Below are 25,701 nucleotides of genomic sequence, written 5' to 3'. Positions count from 1 at the left end.
TCCCAGAACAGAGGTGAGGCTGACAGGTCAGTAGTTCCTGGGGCGCTCCTTTCTACCCTTTTTAAAAATGGGTGCAATATTTCCTTTTTTCCAGACACCAGGGACTTCACCTGACTGACATGACTTTTGAAATACCACAAAGACCTTTTAACAGGCATTTATATTTACAATGTGCCTGTGTGAACCAAGGAACCTGCCTTGAGTCCTTACAGTGATATTTAAGTATCTCATAACTGAGAAAGACAGGTAGAGAAGCCCTTTCTGGAACCTCACACAGAGAGTGAGGTGACAGTGGTGCCATGGCTGAAATGAGCACCACCATTCATCTGACTCAGAAAAGTGATGCAGAAACTGGTTTAAATAACTGATCAGATTTTCCATATGAATCCTCACTGTACCCTTTAAAAAACCCACAACTGGTTAATGATGATTACCTATGCTCAGCTGTATTTACTGTGGCTGTGAATTTTCCCTTACCCAGCCAAAACTGAAAGCACTGGCATAGTGCCAGCGCTGCCCATGCTTTGCCCAGTGGCTTTCCATAAGCTCAGGGATGTCCAGCTAAGCCAGAATGTGCCAGAACTACAGAGCCTTCTTGGTAGTGCTGATGTGGCCATGCACCATCCAGGCTCCCTGCACCCAAATGACTCCGATATTCTTTTTTTAATGCTTGGGCAAACTTTCAGATAGAAGAAAACACAGAAAAACTTACCTTGCTCCTATAGTGGTTGTTTCTGGCGTGGCTTTTAGGTGTGTGTGAAACTATATAACAGCAATTGCTTATGGAAAACGGGAGCATTTAAACGTGCAGATTCACCTAAATAGGATCTTTTAAATCTGAGTATCTTTTGTTATGCATCAGAAAGTAATTTTTTTTCTTCACGATCTTGTTTCACTTTTAAGAAAGGGAGTAAATTACAGTCAAGAGCACATCCTTAATAGGTGAGTTATATTGCATACTCTTCTTTCACAGGCTGAGCCGTCAGGATGCTGTGGGTCTTACTCAGGATGTCGTGTCACTGGGCAGGTGACCATTGCCTTATTCACAGTGACATCTATCGGCAAAAGCAATATGCAAAGGGCTTCATTTTCTATTAGAAGGCTTTTAGAGTGCCTCTTCTATCTTTAGCATTTTTCTTTATCTTCTCCACATCTCCCCACTCAATTGTTCCCGGTCAGTTCAGAATTTTAGATTACTTAATATAGCTTAGTCTTTTATCATCTTTTCAAACCCAATATCCCTCTTCTCAAACAATCATTCATCTGTTTCCAACGGGGGATGATTTTATATCATCACCACTATTTGCCAGTTTATTAATGAAAACATAAACTATAAAAGAAGTTGAAGCTTCACCAGGACAAAGGGAAAACAGAAATAAAGAAAAAACTCCCTGAAAAACACCAAGAATGACTGGACTAATTTTTTTTCCTTAAAATGGCCAAAGTGCTGCTAAAAAAAAAAGGAAATATTGAGACCACATTTCTGTCTGTTGTTCATACAACTGTAGAAAGGAAAAGAACTGGAAGAAAAGTATTGACATTTAAACAGCTGATATTTCATTCAAAATATTTACAAACCAGAAACAGAAAAATAATTAAATCAGATCTTCACAAAAATATGTATTTCTTCTACCTGTTGCATGTAACCTATATGATTTTCATCTGAAAAATGAAACTGTCAGTAGTATCTACAAATTATTCAAATTTATCTACCCAAGTATGTGGATGAAATTGACAAAATAGAAACAGACACAGGAACTGACAGTGCAGCACATCAGTTCTGTTAAGCAGAGGCAGAGAATCTTTGTGTTCACATGACAATCCAGTACTCTCCTGTCAGAGACATTCCCTGGCCTCAAATTCTGCTGCATGGGAGAAGAGATGCAAATCACACATGCAAATGTTTCACCACAGTGAAAACTTGTACTTGGCATAAATGATGGAGAGGTTGACAGAAATAGGAAACAAAACATGAATTTAGAGACATTTTCGTTTCAGCACTTCAGTATTATCTCCTGTCTCACAAAAACAGTAGACACGCAGAAAGGCCCTCAAGTACTTCACAAATAAAAGATATGGAAATAAAAGTATCTAAGAGGTTAAATCACAGACCAAATCTTTGTATTTCACATCTATAATTAGCAAGCAAGATCAGATTGGGTGGGAGAACAACAAAATATAACAGCTAGGTCAGAAGTTAGATGCAGTGTATCTAGCAGCACAGTGATAAGGGAGATTGTCACCATGCTTTTTTAGACTAATTAATAGATAGTAAAAGAAAGATGCCACATCTCTTGAGCAAGATTCCTGTGGTATTCATACCTTCATGCTGAGTTTACAACCTGCAGGTGCTCCAAGTTTCTCAATTATTTGCAGCTTTTAACATCTGAAGAGTTATCTCTAGTAATCTGCCCCTTGCCTATTTAAAGCTACAAGAATCTAAATCCAAAATTTCCTTTCCATTAAGTTTATAGAAGCTGTATAACATATATATTTGTTTTATGTTATTTTATTCATATGCTGTATTCCCCTTTTTTTTTCCATGAAGGTATTTTGAAATTTATTAATTGATGGGGGTTTTTTTCTTCAAATTCCTTCTTAGAATTCCCTTAGATCCCGGTTCATGTCTGGAAGCAACCAAGAGAAAAATCTCTAAAGCAGCAGAGAAAACATAGGTACATAGCAAATGGGTGTATATCATCAAAAAGATGAGTGCTGTATCTTCAGCCCACTGTACTCCAGAAGGGAAGACCACTACTTCTCAGGTTTTTTATTTGACATAAAGAAAATTCCCAGCTAATGTTGAACACATGCAACATTAAAAACATCACGAGATGACTGGCAAATGCTATAAGCATGGCAGAGCACACCACTTCCCTCCTGTGCCAAAAACAGCAGAGCTGACCCAAGGGCTCTACTGTGGTTTATTTAATTCTGAGAATAAGTTTATGGGTGATCAACCATCCAGCAGTTCACAGTTCTTGACAGCTACTATTTTCAGCAAATACACTCTATGTTTTGGTCACTGAGCATTTCATTCTTCTTAATATAAAGGCTCCAAGTATGTCAGAGGGTTCAGAGTTGATCAAAGGGACTTGTGGCTGCAGAGGGGCTGGGGAGTGATGACATATTTCAGCCTTTTTTGCTGTAGGGTACAACATGGAGTTCACACTTGAGATAAGATTGTCTGGGAGCACTTTTGTTAGAGATTCAGTGTATCTTGGGCATAGAGGAAATTGGTGACTGAGGGTGCAACCAAGTGCTCAGAGCTGAGACAGTGTCCATATTCTCACTTTACAATTGCAGGGGATGAATATCCTGAGAAGCTGCTCCCAAATGATTTCAGGCAACCGAGCATTTCTAGTCTTTTTCAGATGCCACCACTAACTTTCAGCTAGGCCAATGTAACATGAACATGGCATCTCCACTTAAGGGGAATTACTCTGAATGATGACTTTTTCTAAAGCTTATTAGCATAACTATAAAAATAGTCAGTAGTTCAAAAATGCACTATGAGGAACTTGCAGAATTGACTGCATGTCTTACCACTGCCAAAAACATTTTATTTGGAACATAAAGACATACCTAATACTATACTGCCCAAAGACAGACTTCAAATAATAGGTGACAATTTTTTCCAAACCTAAAGCTGCAGGTGCTAATTTTAAAAATAAAGCCTTCTCTGTAAAACTTTAAGCTCTTCAATAGAAAATACAAGACACATTCATAAAATCAATTTTTTATTTTGATAAAATCCTTATAAATATAAAAGCATTGGATCAACTCCACTGTTTATAATACGTAAAAAGTACATAACACTTCTGTTTACAATATGAAGCAGTAGCCTTATTCCTTTCTCTTCTGAGGCAAACAAACTTTGTATCCTTCCTGCAATTTGTAAACATTTTTTTCACATTCTGTAGCTACTCACATAACAGGGAAACATACAAGATCCAATCCTAGGTCTAAAAAACGGCTGTGAAAACATACAACACACTCCCTCTTTTCTTTTTAGTGCTGCTAAACACTTTTTATTTATCCAATAGTCTGTTTGTGTTCTTTTCTTCAGAAAATATTCAAAAGGCATTGGGAAGCCTTGCAGGATATAATAGCTATATTCTGGGGAGGGGAAAACAAAAAAGTCCATCTACCTTAAACTAAGATAAAACACCTATATCTCTATGTCTAATTTATTTTTCTAAAACAGCATAAAAAGTGAATCCTGATTGTGATTTCCCTCATGTTTGTTCATCTAAAATCAAATGACCCATTGAGGTAAAAGACAGAGCATATAAAACTTATAAAAAAAAAAATGAATTCAAGGAGAGCAGTCATGGAAGATGAATTTGTCAGAAGCACTACAGAGAATGGTGTTAGCTGCTGCCAGTAAAACCTCTAGCTGCCTCTTTCAGGTATCACTGGATTTCACTATGTACTTCTCACAGTTTGAGAGTAAATCTAATTCTATCCTAAGCTACATCCTATGGCAAGTTCATTAATAAAAATATTTGGTGTAAAAAACCCCAATTACATTCAGATAACAAAAGCTCCTAGAGAAACAGAGGCTCAAGTCAACTCATATAGACAGATGGTTCAACACACTGCTATTGAGGGCTGAGCTTTTTATTAGATGTTTACTTGATTCTGATTTCTTTGGCTCACTCTGACTATTCTCTTTGGTCTTGGAATATAAGTGCAACCACTGAAGTTCAACTATGACAACAGAACATCAGCCAGTACCTTGAGACATTCTATACCTGAGTAGTGCTGTCCTCCACAGCAAGATGAGAGGTAAGCAGCATGTGGTTTGCACTGCAGCATGCAACAGTCTGGAACAACAGCTACCCCTGCCTCTTGATTTTAAGTGGCAAAAGTCTGATGTTACACAGATATACTGTAATAGTCCCTTCTTTTTTACCAAATACAACAAACTGGATTAAGGCACAAACAGCTCCCTCTATGCCTTTCCACCTTGCAGTTTCAGGTTTCAGGACAATTTCATGTTGTCACATTGTGAAATTCAGGAATACCTAATCCACCTGACATGATCTTGCAGTATACAAAATCCTTACTATTTGCTTTAAAAAAAAAAAACATCAGTACATGATTACTGCTATGAAGCAGCCAGAATAACAGGATCATATAAATATCTGTTTTATTTAAATGCTGTTAGTCATTACTGCTTTTTGTAGGAAAGTAAGCACGGTATTGCAGAAGTCAGCAATGACATTACATCATCCTTGACATATTTTTTCCTTGGGAACTGCAGTGTGAGGTTCATATAGAAGCTAAAAGTTATGTTAGAGACTAGAAGAATAATCCCAGAACATCCTATACTGTCAATAATACCAGGGATCCTGTTCAGTAATTTGGTGGCAAAATCTGGGAAACTCCTTCACCACATTTGACCCTTATGATGAGCAATGACCTCTGTGCATGCAATGATGATGGCTCAGTGCTGCCAAGCCAATGCACTCAAACCCAGTCAGACCTGTTAACATTGATGAACCTGTGACAACTCCAGACATACTTGTCTGTGAGAAATAACTGCATGGAAACCACTAATAAAATACCACCTATTCGTTTAAACATCTCACAAAAAAAAAAATTAAAAATCACAAAGTATACTAACTAATAAAATTAATTCAGCCTTTGGTTTCAGAGGGAGGCTACTGGCTTTACTCCTTTAATTTCTTCTGACTTCTCGTCCTCTTAGAGGCTGGGGAGGCCGGAAGTTTCTCAGCAAGCAGCAGGCGACCTCATCTTCAGCAGTGCTCAGGAGGCTGCGGAATTTGGCCAGCTGTAACCAAAAGAGACGTAATGTTCAGCAGAAAACCCTCATGTCCATACTCATGAAAAAACTTGTAAATATTAAAGACACTTGTCACTTTTTTTCCACCTGAAAGAACAGAACTGTATTGCATTAAGTCATGAGGGCAATGGCAATTTCACCATTTCTATCCTTGTAAATCAAAAAGGTTGACTACTGAGGAAATATCCCAAAGTACATGTCAACACAAAACTGTGCATAAGGATTACCTGTTTCCTTTATTCACATTTTGTCTTCCATAACTTGATTTATACTAGGGGGTGTTATAATTTTTAGTTGGATTTCATAGTTTGGAGATTCTGAAATGCTTTTTGCCAAAAAATTAAGATTATGTTTCTTACCATACAAACATTCTATGTATGTTTCCTTGTCCACAGAGTATATTCAGAATTAACCTGGAATTGCAGGTGTGGCACTAAAGAAAGCTTCTGCAACTAGCACTTACTTAAACCAGGAGAGATCCCAAATTCTTCCCTCGTGAAGACACAGGACAAGCATAACTCAGCATATGCTGATCTCATCAGAAACACCTATCAGAGTTCCATATCTAAACCTTGGGAAATCTGAGCCTGATTTCTGACCTAAGTATAGAATTTTGTTTAATATCTAATATTTCCAATAGTTACTATTTCTCTATATCACCTTACTTCCCTCCTAGGTTACCATAGGTAGCGCAGCACAGAAAGCATTCCATTACAATAGAGCATTTAATTGTATGGCACATTGCACCATAATGACATTAAGAGCAAAAAACATCAATGCTATCTTGCTTCACCCCATTCTAAAGCTAACATTTGTAATTCAGGCTCCTTGTAAGTTTCTAAAAACTTAAAAGCTATTTTTAATTCCTTTCAACCTGAAAAGTGCAACAAGAAGTCTGTAGTAAACTCTAAAGCCCTACAGAAACGCAAACTCGATGAATAAAATTAAATGGTAGAATAGTATCAGTCACAGTGCTGACTGATCAATCACAACAGCAGACATTACTGGCAACAAACACTTTGGCTGCATGCATGTTTATATTGAGAAGAATATAGCATATTTCTACTTTAATACATAATATTAGCTAAAGTCTATGAAAAATGACTAATAAAGGATCACTATACTTGACACTTTCCCACACCATGTCCTCTGAACCTGTTACACGTGGCTGTTTGTATACAGCATTTCACATTTTAGAATGTATTAATTATTGATTTGCCTAAATAGTAAGCTTTTAACCTGAACAATGGCTTGTCTTTGGAAAGTGGATACCTTAACACAAGTTTTCAATCCTACATCCATACATATTGCAGCGAGCCTTACAAAGCCAGACTGAGGGGAGTGAAGAGATACAGAAGAGAAAAATACACTCATTAAGCAAATAAATAATTTCAGTTAAAAACAGAATTTGAGGTTTCCTAACAAGCAACCCATTCAGGGAACTGTCTTAACATTTTGAGCAAAGACTGAAGTCACCATTTCTGCTGAGTATGTGGTCTCTACTCAGAAAAATTTTACTTACACCTGAGAGGATTAGCCCGCTGGGTGTCACTGTTGCCAAGTTAAGGTACAGCATGCAGCATTAACAAGAATGTAAATAGACTCTTTTATGTAGTATCACAGCTTTCCTAGAACAGCCTAGCATAACCCCAGCTTATTACAATTGTATTCACTTTTCACAATTCTAGTAAATTCATCAAGTTTTATGTATTTGGAATGCAAGAAAAAATTTACTACTTGTCTGCCAGATAAAAATGCCAAAGATGAGGTTTGAGCAGGATATGCAAATAATTAAATCAACTGGAATTCCAGAATTTCTAAGTGTCAACACAATTCTTTTTTTCTTTAAGTTTCCCGTGGGTTATTTTTGATTATTAATTTTTACAGTATGCAGATTATTTTTAAAAAGTAATAATAAATAGCTGTTACAGCACGAAAGGCAACAAGAAGTCAGAATAAATTTGATATACAAATTTTCCCTTTTGAAAATCTTATAAGGTCTGCAGTGCCAAGGCCCGCAAAAGAAAATGTAATTTTGGGTGGCATTTGCAATTTCAAGTTTTACAAAAGCAATTTCTATAGCAGTCAAAAATCCAAAAATACCTGTTCAGAACAAACACTTATGGGCTCTCTCAGAACAATCCAGATGACACTCTCAAGAAGAGGTGGAACAGTGAGAGAGCCAAAGTAAGTCCAGTAGTCCAGGGACTTGGGAAGCAGACAGCTGGGATCAAAGTTTGTGAATAGTGCTTTTTTCCCCTGGAAAGAAATAAAAGAAAAAGAAATACCAGGGCAATATTATTTAAAAGCAAGAGGCCAAGGTAAATCACGCCAAAGGAGGTAGAGCTTGTTCCACTATCAGGTGGGCTGGGAGCATCTTGGGTGATGACAGGAGGTCCTCATCAGTGCCCTTCTGATGAGGTCTTACCTCGGTGACAGCTTTGCTGTGGCTTTCCTTGATGCCGGCAGGACACCATCAAAGGTGTCATGATAGCACAGACTCCCCAGAGTTACACATGACCATGAGATGGAAGTTGTGGGGAGAGGAGAGAAGGTGTTAGACTTTTGAGGTGGTCTCTGTGGGGCTGGCAGAGTAACCCCACAGGTTACTGCCACTTGCTTCCCTCCCCACTCACTCCTCCCAGGAGCTACTACTGCTTCTCCCTGTACCTTATACCAGGCCAGAGCTGTCTGACTGAAACATCATGTTGAGAGTCTGGCTGATTTCTCTCACACAAACAATAGGTTATTTCTCACTCTGTACCTCAGCAAAACAGGAGAGGAAGTCTTTCCCTCATCTTTTTTACAACCTTCCATAAAGTATGTTTTTCCCCTGTTACTATCCTCATAGCAACATATTTATCAGAGACTGGGTTCTGTGAGGAATTAGCCTTTTCCTCTGATCTCTTACTGTGTAAAAATGTTTTGTCTATTTAGTTTTCAACCTAAACAGAATACACATAAATTGTGTCAAATCAGATATAAATTGCTAGGGATTAGGAAACATGAAGGTGCAGGGAGTAGCAGCCAGATTTCAAGAAATAAAAAACCCTATCTAAAATGAAAAACCCCAACAAAAGCAATCACAACTATTAGTATTCTTTCAGAAGCACTTGTTCACCTTGACTCTGATGGTGTCCAAGCGGTCAGTAATCTTCTTCAGTTGAGGGTTGCATTCACCAATCTATTAACACCAAAGAACAAAGAAACGTTGGAGCTCCAGAGAAAAGCAACAAAAATTAATAAAAAGCAAATGCATAATGAAACTGCTTTATATAACTGTACTGAAGTGACTGTAAGGTCTGTCGCATCTTGTGAGTACAAGCCTGCAACTAGCTGGTCCTTAGAAGTAATACTGGTCATAAAAAAGATCCACTCCCTTGCTGATAGTATTCTGGCTACTCATAGTAATTATTTCAGCCACAAAAGAATTACAAACTTTTCACTACAGGGGAACAGAAACCATTTATTTTTCAGGTTTTAATATGTGGGATATTGAAAGTTACATACTAACAACAGAAATTTAAATTGCTTATAACACTGAAAACACTGTTTTTACATAAGAACATTCCAAACAGAATTTGTGTGCTAAGAAATCCAGTGATACTTCCCTTGAGTCATTGTAATGCAAACTGGAAAGACAGAATTACTGAACTGCCAAAGCAGTTCTCTGCAACTGCTGCATGGAACGGCTCAGGAAGCTGTGTCAGCCACCAGAAAACACAGAATTGACCAAAGCCCTATCTTTTGCCATAGATTGTCTGAATTCCCCATCTGCTTCTTCAAACAGAAGTCAGTGACGCTGTTGCATGAATTTAATCTTAGAATAGGTAGAAAAGGCAAAAAGGTATAAAATAACTATTAGGAAATTCTCCAGTCTATGGTTTTGCATTTTTAAATTATTATTATTTTCTAGAAGAAACTACCAGCTCAGAAACAAGCCATTAAAGAAACATTTAAATCAAGTTGTCCCTTTAAAGGAACCTGCTAGTCAAGAACAAGTTACTGGGATCCAAATAGGGGCAGCTGAATTAAGTTCCACATCTAATGTTGTATGGGTGTGCAGACTGGGCAAACTGAAGAGTTTGACTGCCTTGAATAATCTATTAATCTGGTATTTGTATTCTCAAAGGAAGCACAGCTTCCTACATTGGCCGCTAAACGCTATGAAGGAAATAAGTATAAAACAAGTATCAATAATTACACCAACTATCACCATTATCTCTTTGGGCTTATAAGGCAGATTTACTACAAGGGCTAAAACATTCTCATCTTACCTTCAGAAATACAGCCATGACTGCTAATCCATCTGACTGAGAAGCTGCCTCAACAAAACTGGAATACTTCTCTGCATTCCAATGGACCACATGAAGCTGAAAATCAAGATACACAGACAGCATCAACTCTCGCTGAACTCAAGCAGTGGCAAATGAATATTACAACTTTACTGTGTTTGATACTCTACTTCACTCTTTTGTATGCAGAACCATTCAGTATTCCAAATGCAGATATTTCATGAAATCAGTAAATACGTAGTTCACACAAATGGCAAGGGCATTTCCAGTGGCTGGGATTATTAAAAATTCAGCAGCAATCGGCACACCACAGTGCCTGTCAAATTGCTGTTGGGTTCCCAGATTTTGAACTGAGATGTTAAGACAAAAAAAGCCAATGGTTATATAACTAGAGGTTTTAAATCCATTTTTACTACAGCTGATTTTAAAAAGTGATTGAAATTAATGAGGATGTCATTAGTATTTTACTCTTCTTTTTCTTTAATCAAGCTTTCAGCAACATTAATCATCTACATAAATAGCTAGAAAACAGGCAAATACACATTAAACTCGCACTGACCCTTTTTCCCTTGTTTAGCTCAAGGGAACGTCAGCATTTAATTTTTGACACTTTTCAAATGCTATTTTCTATGACTACCAGTAGTGACGCCCTTACAAGCAGCTTGATTATCTCAGGTTTGAGCATTTGCATTTCCAACATGCATTATTCTGGAAGTGTCCTGTCATATTTACTTAAGAAGCTTAAAGACACTACCCAGACAGGTGGGAAAAGCCTGTGATGCCTACTTCCATGCCACCTAAGTCCCTCCTGCTAAACCAGATTTCCTAATTCCTGACCACACTTCATGATGGGAGGTCCTTCCTAGGAAGTGCCAGGATGTCCCAGCCTTGAGCAGTGGTCTGACTGCCAAACTGGAGAGAGCACACTCACACAGCACTTAAGTCTAAGTACTTCACAAACATAAATTACTTTCACAAATCCTCAATGGATTAGTAAATCTTATTACACACAGTTTTTAGATAAAGATGCTCAGGAGCAGGGCATGAGATTGGCTTTTCTAAAATTGGTGACCATCTTTTAAGATGTTGAACTTTAAGAACGCTGAAAAGCAACTCCATTGAATGACTTAAACTGGAATGAACCCATTAAAAAAAGGCTTCCTTTTGGAATACAGCACCTACAAGACAAGTAAAGTAAGAACAATTTAGGAAAGCTGAAACTTGTTTTAAAGGATTTCTATGTGAAGCAACATAGCTGCATGGTTGAAATAGGCATCTAAGAGTACGAAGATTTTTGTTCTAAGTATCAATCCTTGCTTAACCTCTATGAGTTTCAATTTTCCATATCTCTAAAATGGAACTCTTACTTGGTCTTACTTGATACCAATGTTTGTTAAGCATTTGGGCTCTAAAGTGCTGAAACATTACTTCCAGCAAGTAAGGAATCCCACTGTAGTCAGTAATAATACACATACAGACAATGACACACATGCTGGCTCACAGCTTTAGAAATCCTTGAAGGAAAGTTGCTATGAATATTATAAACTAAACCAGGAGAACTGTTGCTGCCTGTTCTGAGCTTCCCCTCCCCAAGACACTTGCCTCTGTCATGTGCTCTGAACTCCTTTGTTCCAAGCTCGGACAAAACCAAATGTAACTCAGACTCTTTAGCAGTGTCTGACTGGCCGGTCACCCCAGGTCCGCCCCCAGTCCTCCCCTTTCCCCTTCTCCGAATAAAAGAAAAGACCAAGGGGGGCCCGCCCTCTTTTGGCTTTGCAACTCTTTCTTCGAACATCTGTGTGCTTCTGTTTCTTTTTGAAAGCTTCTAATTGTGGGAAATTAGGCAACCTGGGAGCTATATTTCTCCCTCTTTGCTTCTGCTGGTGGTATTAGATTTGCAGCTACCATTTTACCACTTTTAGAGCTACTGAAATGCTGGATTGCCCATGCTACCTCTCTAGGCTGCCCGAGGCTTTCTAAGGCATTGAACTACTAGCCTAGCTGGTAAAAAGCTGTAAGTATACCTCCTCAGAGAACATAGTCCACTAAACCTTCCTCAAGTGCATTAATATCCTGGAGCTCATAGTGTCTGCACCTCTCACTATTATAAGTTCACAGAACCTATACTGAACAACTTTTAAACAATTACATTTTTACATACACAAAAAGGAAACAGATACTCTCAGTCAGAAATTACTTTTATTGTGGATTTGAAAGAAAAAAAAAAACACCAAAAAACAACCCAACATAGAACAAAAAGGAAAATTCCCACAGCTACTAAAAGCCCACTCCCTCATAGCTTTGCCAAAAATCCCCAACAAGGTAACCCTCCCAAAAACAAAACCCCCAAACAAACAGAGCGTGAAACACTTTTGGGTACAGACCCGTTCTCAGTGGCTTGAGACTTCTCTTTAAGGAATATATCCCGTCTTACCACCGCTCTGTCACTGCAGCTTGTGAAGAGACCTTGACCAGATCGTATGTTGTCACAAAGAATGGAGCCATGGATCCCTTCTGCTTCCCGGTGGGCTTAGGGGCCAAACCTTGCAGTCTTCTTTACCTGTGCATTAATTCTTTCTTCAATTCAGTTAATGCTTTTCCTTGAAATCTTGCACATCTTCCTTAAAAAGGTGAGCACTGAAACCATCTTCATGTCTCCTTCTCAGGTATTTTCTTTTTTGTGAACAATATTCAGAAGCCTTGGTTTTAATTCTGAGTTTCTTATCCCAAAGCCAAAGTGACATCTAGAGAGCTTCTTGTGGAGGGTTACCCAACCAACAGGTAACAGAAAGGCTTTTAGACTGGCTAGAAATTCAGAGATATTTTCTCCTTCCATTTGGTTTCTTAGATGGGAAACATACATATTTTCTCAGCTAGAAATTTGGGTTTGGTACTTAATGGTTTTAAAGCACCTTTATTAATTCTTTATATTCCATCTCACCTGGTTCCTGTGGAAAACATAAGCCTTTAAACACTGCAAATGTCACTTTTCCCCATTAGTGTTAGAAAACTGATCTTTTTTTTCCTGACCAGTATCTCTTATAGCATTTCCAGTAAAATCTGATCACATCACAGTGCACACATTACATCTTTTTCTTCTGTAGTATTATGCCTTTTATTTGTCCACTTATTTTTACACTTTTTACTTCTTTTTAACCCCAGAAAATCCTGACACTGTCTGTATCATCTGTTTTTAAAGATCTCAATCTCATCAAAATATTCCATGTTACTTCCATTTGTAAAGAGGAATCTTGTACTGAGTACTTTTTCCTGCAGATTACTCAAATGTACCAAAGGAGATAGAGCAGGAGTGAATGCTCCATGCCAGAGCAGATGGTGTACTTCTCCCTGTGGCACACCACCTCCACTGAAACACAGTACCCCACAGACAGCAGGCATCTCACAGATATTAAAGCATGGTTCTCAAAGTTATAACCACCACATTGCTAAGTGCACCACAAAATGCATCATTCCTAAGTCTTGCATAAACTTTACACTACACAGGCCCCAAATCCAGTAATTCTGTGGTTTGTCACTGAAGAGGACTTTGAAAATGTTCTCCAAGGAAGAAACAATGAAAGACAAAGTTTAAAATAACTCTTGAACATTAAGTCTTTTATCAAGCTCTTGTCTTCTGTACTCCTTTTCTAATCCTCTCCAAAGCTTTCAAAGAGGTTCTCCTTTGAGAAAGGACCAAACATGCAACACTTCAGGAAGACTGCTTGTCTTTTTGATAAAATGAGGGGAAGATGAAAAGCAGGAAGAGGAGGGGCAACATTATTTTTGCAATGGAAAACTAGTCACAAGCTTAGAGGTACAGATGACTCCATGTAAAGCCTTACCTCTGCTGCATACTTCATCCCGTCCACCGTGTGCTCAGAGCCGGCTTCGTCATTGGATCCCCAGTGGAAGTGAATCTGGCGCAGCCTGTAGGTCCCGCTGAGTGGCCCCCCAGTCAGCACTGGAAACCCAAGCAGAGGAAAAGGCTTCACCGAGAGAACCCGAGTCTCTACACACATCCTCTAACCTCACATCAGACTTCAGTCTTCGGACAGTCCTCTGCTCCTGCTCATAAGCTGTCTCAGAAGGCTTCCCATTTCTTGGAAGTACTATAGAAACCCTCACCTGTCAAGGATATGACTATGAAAATTGTATTTATGAGCAGATTAGTGGGTTATGGCCCACTAAAGGGTATGCTGTTCTTGTCAAGGTTGTCTTGCAATGGGTTGGATATTTCTCAGAAAATGGGGAAATACTTTTATTTTGCAATATTCAAGAGTTTCCTCTCTTGATTATATTCAAAAGAATCACTAAAAAATTAAGCTCAAAATACAGGTTTTATGAATAATGAGCAGGATCATAAAAATGTAATGTCAGCAGAATTTCTTTTCCTCTTTGAAATCTGGAGGAAAATAGGTGGACCTTAACAAATTTTCAGGGCTCTTTCCTTCATTTGCAACTGGATCCAGTTATATCAGATTGAAGTCTGAGGAAAAGCAGCTTATACTAACATAAATAAAATTAAGCCAATGCTACCTATGCAACGTACAACTGCAATATTACTGACAATTAGCCAGGGCTGGAAGGCATGTCCTATGAGGAGCAGCTAAGTATTTGGGTTTATCTAGTTTGGAAAAAAAAGGAGGCTGAGGGGTGTCCTCACTGCTCTATACAACTTCTGAGGAGGGGAAGCAGAGAGGGAGCTGCTGATCTCTTCTCCCAAGTATCCAGTGACAGGACTCGTGTCAAACTCAAAGCTCAAAGCTGCACCAGGGAAGATTTAAAGTGGATGCTTGGAAGCATTTCTTTACCATGATGGTGGTCAAACACTGGAGCCAGTTTCCTAGAGAGGCTGTCAAAGCCCCAGGCTTATCAGAGTTTAAGAGGCATTTGGACAATGCCCTTAACAACATGCTTTAACTTTTTGTTAGCCCTGAATTGCTCAGGAAGTTGGACAAGATGATCGTTGCAGGTCCCTTCCAACTGAAAGAGTCTACTCTATTCTATTCTAGTCTGTTCTGTTCTATTTCTATTCTGTTCTAATTCTATTCAAATTAACATGCATATGGGTGGGCTTTTCATTATTTTGCTTTTGCAAGTGCTTGTAATTTTCTTGTCAGACTTAGAATCAAAATATCTCTTCACAGAGACTTGAATGTGAATTACACTCAGAAAGATTCCTTATTCATGGCAAAACCAATCACTCCACTCTCCCAGCTCCATATGTCCTCTGAGCATTTGGGAATCAGTCTGGAATAGTTTACTGGCTCATTATAGAAATTTCAAGGGAAAATGATGGGAGATTTAACCAGATGTTTTTTAAATTAAGAGCAGTAGGGAGGACAATAGCAATTTTTTCTCTCTTTTAGGTTTAGTCCAAAACCTAAACTTTCTTAGGAGCAAAATACACCAAATAAAGATGAAAGAAGAATTTTTAAGTTGCCTATTTGCTTGCTAACACAAGTAGCTTGGATAATGAAAAGGAACTGGGACTGTTTATTCTGTGGGGAAAAATATTTATTTTCCTTAAAGCTTCAACTCAAAACCATACATTTACACAGCCTATAAACTTAGCCAACAGAGGAGATGGGGCAGTGGCACTTTTAAATTCGTTGTTTTAAGGACTGTGAACTTGGAGACAAATGATCCTAGAAACATGTAATGATCACTGTTCTAACTGGCTGAGGAAAAACTATTATGTAGAAATGCACCAGCACGAAATACTTCTGCTGAAAAGTGTGGAAAATGGACTGTTGGTATATTTGTGCCACAGCACACAGTGATGGTAAAACCCTTTCATTCCAGCAGTACTTAAGGAAGAGGGTAGTGAGAAGTTTTTAAGGCAAGTATCAGTATCTCAAATTTTGAAAAATGCTGGAAGAAGATCAATAGAACAGTTTCAAAGAGTGGTGCTAATGTGGTACCAAAGAGCATAAACAGACTTACACAAACAGTTATAGACTTGACAGCCCAGTTCCAATGCTGACCAAAGTGAAGAAATAGTTCATGTGGAAGTCAGTTAATAATGCATTAGAAGATGCTAATGTATTTAGTACCAATTAATTTGATTTTTTTTCATGAAACCAACACATGGCAGGAGTTCTTACTTCACAGGGGTGCCCCAAAAGCCCTAGAAAATTCAGTATTTTTTGAGCAATGACCTGAAAGAAAACAAAAACATTACTGATAAAGCTTGTCAGTGACAAATATTAGGGAAAATAGTGAATTACTCAGTTTATGGTTGTGGACTGAACAATCTGGTCCACACATAGAAGACATGGAGTCTACTGAAGGAGACTGGGGATTCCATCTTTTAATTATCTGATCAGTGTCTGTCAGTGCTTTGCCATGATATGAACTAAATCCTTGGAGATGCGGCCTGAGGAAAGCAGTAAGAGGAGGATCACATTACCATAGGTTTGGTACCAGGGGAAGCCTAGAGAAACACTGTGTGTCAGGCCCTGTCACTTAATGGATGGAGTTAAGAGAGTGGAAGAGGTTCTTGGTGTATTCACATTCATTACCTTTTTTTTTTTTAAACTGTGAGGGTAATTAACAGTTAGAACAACTTACCAAAGGCTGTGGTAGGTTCATCATCGCTGGAAAATTTGAAATCAAGACTGTATATTTTTCTAAGAGATGTGCTTTAGTTCACCAGCGTCTACTAGGCTCGAAGCAGAGATTAATTCTGGGAAGTTCCGTGGCATCTGACACAAGGTCAGACTGATCATTGATGGTCAGCTGGTGGCTTTCAGGCAACATCCAATGTTGATAGAAAATTTGAAACTAAGACTGTTCAGGAAACAAAAACATGATGGTGTCTCCATCTATGTCTCTATGAGCTAATAAGGCCTCAAGACTAATGGACGGGGTCATCAAAAATTGGTCCCTCTCTGGCTTTGACCCTTGTGAAAGCATCATATGGTCTTGGATCCTCAGCTAAGCCTCACACAGCCACAAAATGATTTTATTTCTTGAAGATTCTGCACTCGTACAGCTTCAAGGGGAGGCATGCTGGCTTGCCCAAAATCCAAGAGTAGGTTTTAAAGAGGAAGGCACTAATATCACAAAGACTATGATACACCAGAGAACTTCTAAATAAGAATTATTGTTTGCAAAAACGGAAGCTACATACTCCTGGAAAAGACTGGGGCAATAATACTTTTCAAAGAAGACAAGGGATTAATTGGGATCTATTTCATTTGTTCTGTATTGGCTCTTACTTGACACAAGAAGTCTGAGTATAGGTTGTAAAAAGGGGAAAAACATATAACCAAACCTGCAGCTAAATTCAGATAAGAGATTTGAGCGATTCAGTTGGAATGAACCTGTAATGAGACATAAAGGATTCATCTGCAGTGAGAGAGAGCAGCATTTGAAAAATTGTACACAACAGTGTTCCAACAGGGGGATGGCACTATCCAGCTGGATCAAACCACTCCTATGAGGAGGGAATCCCAGCACTTTCTGAGAAACACAACCTTGAACTTGTGTCCAAGTAGGTTCCGACACTGTATCGTGCTGAAAGACAGGGGAAAAAGGAATCTCTCATCCAGAGAAGCAAAGCCTTACTGTTTATAAGGAGTTCATACCCAGTAGTGAGATGTGCCCAGGTGGTAGGCACTCTATTTAGGAGCCGGTGGAGGAAGTCACAGTGCAACAGTAAAGGAACAAACCTGATTTGTTGACGGTGTCATCAAACTCCACACTGGTGGAGTGCCCGTTGTTAAGGATGATTTTAGCAGAAGCTGGATCATAACTGGGATTTAGAGGACGGAGGGAGGGATCATACTTGGTCTCCTCAGTTTTGATGTCGATGGGTGACTGACGGTCTCCATTAGCAACAGGAAAAACCTCCTTCCAGTGGGCAGGCCCTGCAATGCATTGGAAGAGAAATCTAAATTGCTGACAGCACCCTCATTTTTATGAAAGAAAACTCTGCTTGAATTGTCCTCATCTGCATCTCTTAAATTCAAAAATGATGTATCAAGAAAACGTAGATCAAAATATTCAGCTACTTTTGCTGCATCATATTGTAACAGCAGCTCTCAGGACCCGTTCCTGTACCTTGCATGCACCTTTAAACAAAGCCACATGCAGTATGTAGATACTTAATTATTCCCAGTTAAGACTCAGCTATGCACAAGACAAATACAACAAATGCTCATTTAATCAGGCATCCTGTATCCAACACGCACTATGTCCCAATAAATTTTTGACATGCCATTTTTGCCTAATATGTCTCATTATGCCTTTAAGAATTACCTCTCTTCTGTGCAAATCCCTGCATTAAGGATTTTTTTATGCCTTAGTCATTTCCTGCAAAAGACCTGAGAACACATCTTCTACTGATCACTCTGAATGAGATGGGGAGATGTCAAAAAAGGTGATTGGTGACATCAAGAAATGCTGAGTGGTTTCTGGAGCCTGATGGCAGTGCCTGGAACCTAAGCACTGCTGCACCTCCGATCACGTCCTCCCAGCCCACCAACTGTGCCCACCAGCTATCACAACAAAGAGAGACTGTCACCCTCTAATCATGAAGTCTCCATATACACAGGCACACTTACACACACTAGTGTAGCACTGACAAATCAAAGAACAGGAACACTCAGGACAGCGGTGCCTGCATGAGGTTTGTATTTCTACTGCCTTCAGCAGATAAGAGTAGATCTTCCAGACACAGCTGCAGCCCCATTCACCAGACTTAGGTAGAAATTATAGGGCTATGGAAGCTGTTAATCAATACTAGTCATCTCAACCTTTCTCTCTCCAAGCAGACTAAGCCAAATGTCCGCTGAAAAGCTAATAAATCAATAATATGGACATGAGAAAATGGCAAATGACATCCTAAAATAGTAAGAAAAGCTTCATTGATAAGATGTGTGAGTAATCTGTTGTTACCTACTAAACATCAGAGCATTCCCAATGATTCACAATAAGAATATATGTGCTATTGCTTAATGTGCCATATTTGGCTAAGAGGGTAAAGAAAAATATGAGTAAGTTGCCTGGGGAATATATTCTACAAAGTAAAGACAGAAAATAAGGTTTAGGATAGAAAGGAAGAGAAAGCAAGGGGAAAGAAGAAAGGAAGGGGAGAAAGGTGAAAGTCTGCAGGGCAAATGATCTTTCAGTATTAAGGAGAGCACAGCACTTGTTTTTCCTTCAGGCTTATAATTGGTAAGAAGCATAAAAAATCAATTTAGAGAGACTGGATATAAGAAAAACTTAATATGAGCATCAGAACCTGGTCTTGTAAAATCTGCATCACTGGAAATCCTCATAACTAACTCCTTATACTGAAGACAACTGACCTCAGTGTAAAAATTGGATTTGGGTTTTTCTGGATGGCTTAGCACTTAAATAAACATGATGACAAAAAAAGATAAAAACTTATGATGCAGTGGTTAATAACCAAACACCAAATGCTGTTAGATATTTTTCTTTCCTCGACTTCAATAGAAGTGAACATAGCTCAGAAACTCACGGGTGCTAAAAGCACCCAGGCACCCCAGCAGTAAATCAGGGATGGAAGCACCCACAGAGCCGTGGGGCCACAGCTTGCACAGCGCCTGGGCAGAGAATTATTCTCCTCTGAGCAGCACTGGAAAATAGAAGCGGGAAAAACTTGTAAAGAACAGCCTAAGACTTAAGCCTCAGAACAAATGCCTTCAGTCTTGATCTGGTAAAAAGTACTTTTGTTAATTACTTCACTAAATAAACTCAATAAAGAAATAGATTCTAATGCAGAAGATAAAAATTTTACTGGTTTGAAACATAAAACTGTTTAAACTTAATTCTTCTCACTTCACAAATGGTCATCAAAGCTATTCAATATTCTAATAACATACAGTTTAGAATATAATTTTAATTGTGTTTAGATCCTAATACCCTGTAGTTAGGGATGCAATGCAAAATTTTATTTGTAAGAAACACCACTCCATCATTTATACCTTACTACTGTGATTTGGAATGCTTAGAAAAAGCTTATTGCTACTTAATTTTAGTATCTCTAATATTCTTTAGCTGAGAAAAGGCAAAAATATATTTATGTGCTTAACTACTTGGTCCAATTGCTCTGTCTCAGAAATAACTATAGTTATTTGAATTAAGTAATATGGATGACTTGCGCTCAGAAACAATACAAAGGTGCCAAAAAGAGGACCCAAGGCTGTGATTCTGTCACTAGCTAATATTTAACAATAACATTCAGTTCTAAAAAGACATTATTGCTGGTTTTGCACTTGTTCTTGGCTCAGATGACCAAAACACTGTTTTGCTATGGGGATTGAACATCTACCAGAAAAACAAACTAGCAGACACCTGACTTTTCAAAATATACAGGAAAATATCAAGAAACTTCAGCTCATTTCATGACCCTATCCCAACACAAACTTTGTGTATGACTTGTAAAAAAGTCATTACTGTTGAAAGAGATGCTCAAATGCATGTCATACAATCAGATTTAAGCCAGTGGGATCTCCAGGGTGAAAATTTCTTCTGAATTCAGATCTGAGTTAGATGCCTCCATATTAAAATACTGCACACTTCAGTTTTATAAATATGCACTTTAAGACCTACCCAGGGAATATAACTCATTGATTCACCTCCCTTCATTTTTTTCATTACTGAATGAAAGTGATTAATACACCAATTTTTGAAGTTATGAAATCCTCTCCTGTTGTTGGGAAAATGTTCTGTTGCTAGAGGCAATCTTCTAGTAGCTCTTAACAATCAAAGCCATTGTGACTGAGATTTATGACAAAAACCTGAACCATCTGCTCTGAAGATTTCATGCCTTTATTTTGGACACAGCATTACCAAAGGCAATGAATTGTCTGACACTTTTAGGTCAGACTATCACTGCATATTACCACTCACCAGCATGCACACATCCAGTTCATGAAACAGATCTCACAATGAAGGCAGTTAGGAATTTGCCAGGAAATAGAACTCACTACAGCACCTCACAGTGTTGCATTTTTATCCAGCTGAAGCTAAAGATTACGAATTTCATCAACAGGATAATTTGACACTAGTGAAGACAGTGCCCAGTGAAGACACTACAGGATACAGCTGAGTTCCAGTGAGCCTCTATACATGCATGAATGGAGCATGTACAGGTGAAAAGGGGTTTGGGTTTTTTTTTTGACAGCCTGTAATTATATATGGAAAATTAATTATTTTAGTACAGTCTGACTTTGACAGGATCACATCCTCATTTATTTCTAAAGAGAATCCATTGCCCAGTTTATCAAACACAGAGTACTTAAATTTATAAAGTTATGTTTGCAGGTAATTTGGTTGCATATTAGATTACAGTAAGATTAGCTCAAATAAAAGCAATTAAAAATTCATAATGGGTAAAATTAAGCAACTTTTTTTAATGCAGATATTGAAGTGATGTAATTATTCTCAGAAAGAAAAAATGTATAAGAAATTATGGCTGGACTGAAGTATCTTAAAAGTCTTTTGCAATCTAAAAGATTCTATGATTCTATAAATTAATATCCCTTTTATTTATAAAATGCCCCAGCATTACAGTAGTAACTAGATCAAGAGAAAATTTTTGCAGTAAGAGAAAATTCATGTAAATAATTTCCATCTATTTCATTAAACAAATAGAAAACTGAAGACAATTGATTTTCCACTGTGGTCCCTTCCAACCTTATTCATTCTATGATTTGCCTATTAACAGAAGTGATTCCCCTGTAAACCAAAAACGACTGAAGGGGTGAGAACATTGCCCTCCTGACAGGGACCTTGAGCAGCAGTGAAAAGTATGCATGATGCCACACTGAAGCCAGTTTTCAAGATTTCAGTATTATGCCTCTACAGATAAGGAACATCAAAACTGTGAGGTAAGAAAAGCAGCAAGAAAGCAAAGGCCAAGGTTTTCATAGGAAACAAAGTTAAATAATATGAAAATAAATATTATTATATAAAGTTAAATATTAATAAATATTATTATATAGTATTATATTAATAAATATAATATATAATATTATTATGTTAATAAATATTATTATATGAATAAAGTTAAATAATATGAAAATAAATATTTTCATAGAAATAAAGTAATGCCTCCATGCATTTCAGAAACGCATCAAAGTAACCGAGAACTTCTGCATTAGGTTTGTGTGACAAGATACTGGTAGCAGGGAGGCTGCAGGTGTGGCTTCTGTGAGAAGCTGCTGAAGCTTCCCCCATGTCCAATCGGGGCCAATGCCAGCAGGCTCCAGGACCCACTGCTGGACAAGGCTGGGCCTACCAGGAACAGTGGCAGCACTTCTGGGATAACAGATTTAAGAAGGGGGAAAAAATTACTGTGCAACAGCAGCCAAAAGAGAGGAGTGAGAATATGTGAGAGAAGCAGCTCGCAGACACCAAGAGGAGGGGGAGGACATGCTCCAAGAGCCAGAGCAGAGATTCCCTGCACCATGGTGAAGACCAGAATGAAGCAGTTGTGCCCTGCAGCCCATGGAGGTCCCCTGTAAAGCAGAGATCCAGCTGCCGCCCATGGAGGGTGACAACTGGAGAAGGTGGATGTGTCTTGAAGCTGTGACCTCATGAACAGCCTACACTGGAGCAGGCTCCTGGCAGGACCCCATAGGAAGCCCAAGCTGGAGCAAGTTTGCTGGCAGGACTTGGGGCCCCATGGGGAATCCATGCTGGAGCAGTTTGTGAAGAACTGCAGCCTGTGGGAAGGACTCACATTGGAGAACTTCATGGAGGCCTGTCTCCCATGGGAGGGACCCCACGCTGGAGCAGGGGCAGAGTGTGAGGAGTCCTCCCACCGAGGAGAAGGGAGAGGCAGAAACAACATGTGGTGAACAGACTGCAGCTGCTGTAGGAGAGCATATGGAGAAAAGTCAGGAGTGAAATTTGGCCTGGGATAAAGGGAGGGTTGGAGGGAAGGTGTTTTAAATATTTTACTTTATTTTCTCATTACCCTACTCTGATTTGATAAGCAACAAATAAGACTAATTTCCCCAAGCTGAGTCTGTTTTGCCTGTGAAAGAAACTCGTGCATGATCTCTCCCTATACTTTTCTTGACCCATGAGCCTTTCAGTCTATTTTCTCTCCTGTTCAGCCAGGGTCAGTCCCTAAAACTTTTAATACTGTATATAACAGCGAGCCCATGCCCTTAAACATAGATATTCCATATATGCAGACATGTATGTTTTAATATTTGACAGTTTATGCACATAATGATTTCTGTTGTGACTGTTGCAAGTAACAAATGCAGACCTCAGAGTGAGCACAGATGTCTTTTCAACTCTTCAGGCAGTCAACCACAGTATATAACTGCACCAGATTTAATTTCACTTTATTTCTGTCTCAGTTGTAAAAGATAATCTTAGTTTCAGGAAAACTATTTTCAGGCCCATGAAGGACAACAAAATTTTTCAAGAATCAGAGCAATTTCCTCCATCTACTACTCACTCAAACAATAAAAACAGGCTAAATCAGTAAAATAATTGCATTAAAAGAGAAAAAGCTGAAAAATAAAACTAATGCTAGGGAAAAGCACTGAAGTGCTCAAAATCCGTGCCTCCCTCCTTTAGTCTCCTGTAAAAGGTGTGGTGAAGGGGATGGACTGATGAGGAACTATCCACCCCACAGCTGCTGTGGAGCTCCAAGAAAGGAGTGAAAGGCAAACTCCACCTCAAATACATTAACAAGCAGGCAGTAAACAGAGTTTTATAGGAGAGACGGGGCCTCAAGACAGGCCCAGGGCCACCCCAATAGAAATTCTGGTGGCCTCCCCTCTCTAGAAGTTGAGAATAGTAAACATGAAGAGATAGGATAAGGGAGGGAAAGTGGGCTTCTTATCTGGACAGTGCAGGTGAAGGTCAAAGCATGGAAACCTATGGAGAAAAAAGTTTGAAAAACAAGACCCATTTACGTCTTCAGGGGAGGGGTAGGGTAGACTGCACAACAGCAGATAGCACACCCAATCATTGCAACATCCCTGTGATCCACCACCACCCAGTTTTTCAGGAAAAGTACATCCATCCAGAAAAGATGGAACAAGAGGGCCAGGAAGGAAAGGTAGTACTTGCGCAAACTGTGTTCCAAAGTCTAAGTAATACTATATACAAAGCATGTTCTTATAGGCAATAGTATATGCAAATATATAGCTGTCTCCCTTTACGGTCACGGTGTTACATTTCTCTGTGTACAGACAATATAAGTTATTCCATGTGTTTTATCAGAGTTGAGCCTACAATTTACAAAAACACTTTCATTTCTACTTGCATGACTTGTGAGACCGTCTGCACACTGGAGTAGCGTTTGCATGACTTAAAATGCAAAACAGAGCAAAGTCTTTAAGCCTGCTGATGAACCCATCCTGGGACTTCAAAGCCTGACAAGATGAAGGAAACCACGGAACAACTAAAATCCAAAAGCATCTCCTCTTAGGTACATAATTACACATTTAAATAACCCCGTCAAGTAACTAGGATTTCCCACGTAACAGAAGCAGAACACAGCTGGAATCAGAAAAGCACTGCTGGTACAGCAGTTCCGATCAGTGTGGCTGTCTACTCGATCCGTGCACGCAACTGTTCAGCTAAACGAGCGAACGAAATTCCAACCGCGAATGCGACAGACCCGACCCAGAGCCAAGCCCGGCCCGGCTCTGCAGGCGATGCCGCACGCACGGACACCTCTCTCAGCCACCTGCCTTGCAGAATGCCGAGACAAAAATCTGCTCGCTCTCACGCTGCAAAGAATTTCAGCTCATCCAGCTCTCCCGAGGGCAAGGGAGCTGCCGAGGCCAGCCGCGGGGGGTGCTCCCGGCGGGACCCCGCTGGCCGCCCCGACGGCCCCGCGGGAAGCGCCGCAGCGGCCCCAGCCGCGCCCGCCGTTCCCTACCGTTGTGCTCGTCGTATCCCCAGTGCAGCATGGCTCTGCTCTCCTGCCGGGACGGGACGGGACGGGACGGGACGGGACGGGATGGGATGGGACAGGACAGGCTGGGGCGGGAGAGGCGGCTGCGCCCGATTTGAAGGGGACGGGCGGCGACGCCCTGATCCTCGGGCGCTGATAAGGGCACCTGCAGCGCTCCGGCCTCCCGAGCCGTCCGTGCCTGTTCTTGCCCCAAACCCTTCGCCGCCCAGCTTCTCCCCAGCCTACCCCCAGCACCGTCGGGGCGGCCCGGGATAGGCAGTGCCACCTCTCAAGGACCCGCTCCAACAGAGGAAAGGTGCAGCCCCTGTCCCGCCAGAGCGCGAGTTGTGCGGCAGGGAAAGTCGGGAGTGTCCATTCCTGGGGTCACCACCGCCACTCCCGAAAGTAAAGCCAAGTGCGCACCGTTGCATCCCCTCCCGTTTTTCTCCTAGGGGTGTAAACCCAATTCCCTTTGGAATCGGCTGCAGGAAGATTCCGCGTTTTCCCAGGCGGGGCCGTGAGGCAGAAGAGTGTCCCACAGCCCACTGGGAATTTATTCTTTTATCCAAGCGCCCCGTGTGCCGGGGGCTGCCGTGGGCACGTGCTTGTGGAGCTTGGGACTCGGCGTTTGGGCTGCGGGCGCGCGCCAAGGAGCTCTCAGCTTTCCCGTGCTGCAAAAGCTGGCTGCGAAG

General features: G+C 39.9%; 1 protein-coding gene across 2 annotated transcripts; it reads right to left on the bottom strand.

Annotated features, from left to right (window-relative positions):
* Positions 1–3,727: 3,727 nt before the first annotated feature.
* Positions 3,728–25,118, bottom strand: LOC116453309 (carbonic anhydrase 13-like). 2 transcript variants are annotated; one of them, XM_032128592.1, is made up of 8 exons: positions 24,995–25,118; positions 17,784–17,981; positions 16,054–16,089; positions 13,950–14,068; positions 10,090–10,185; positions 8,934–8,996; positions 7,916–8,071; positions 3,728–5,800 (listed from the first exon to the last, which is right to left on the bottom strand). In XM_032128592.1, the coding sequence occupies exons 1-8, from the start codon at positions 25,023–25,025 to the stop codon at positions 5,687–5,689; spliced, it is 813 nt and encodes a 270-aa protein (XP_031984483.1). In that variant the 5' UTR covers positions 25,026–25,118; the 3' UTR covers positions 3,728–5,686. The 2 variants fall into 2 exon arrangements, with proteins under 2 accessions (XP_031984483.1, XP_031984491.1); XM_032128600.1 differs by lacking the exon at positions 16,054–16,089 and having other exon boundaries at positions 24,995–25,108.
* Positions 25,119–25,701: the final 583 nt, after the last annotated feature.

Source organism: Corvus moneduloides, chromosome 1 (assembly GCF_009650955.1).
Source record: "Corvus moneduloides isolate bCorMon1 chromosome 1, bCorMon1.pri, whole genome shotgun sequence".
NCBI lineage: Eukaryota > Metazoa > Chordata > Aves > Passeriformes > Corvidae > Corvus > Corvus moneduloides.
Note: the sequence above shows the minus strand (reverse complement) of the source record. Positions and strands in the feature narration are given on the sequence as shown.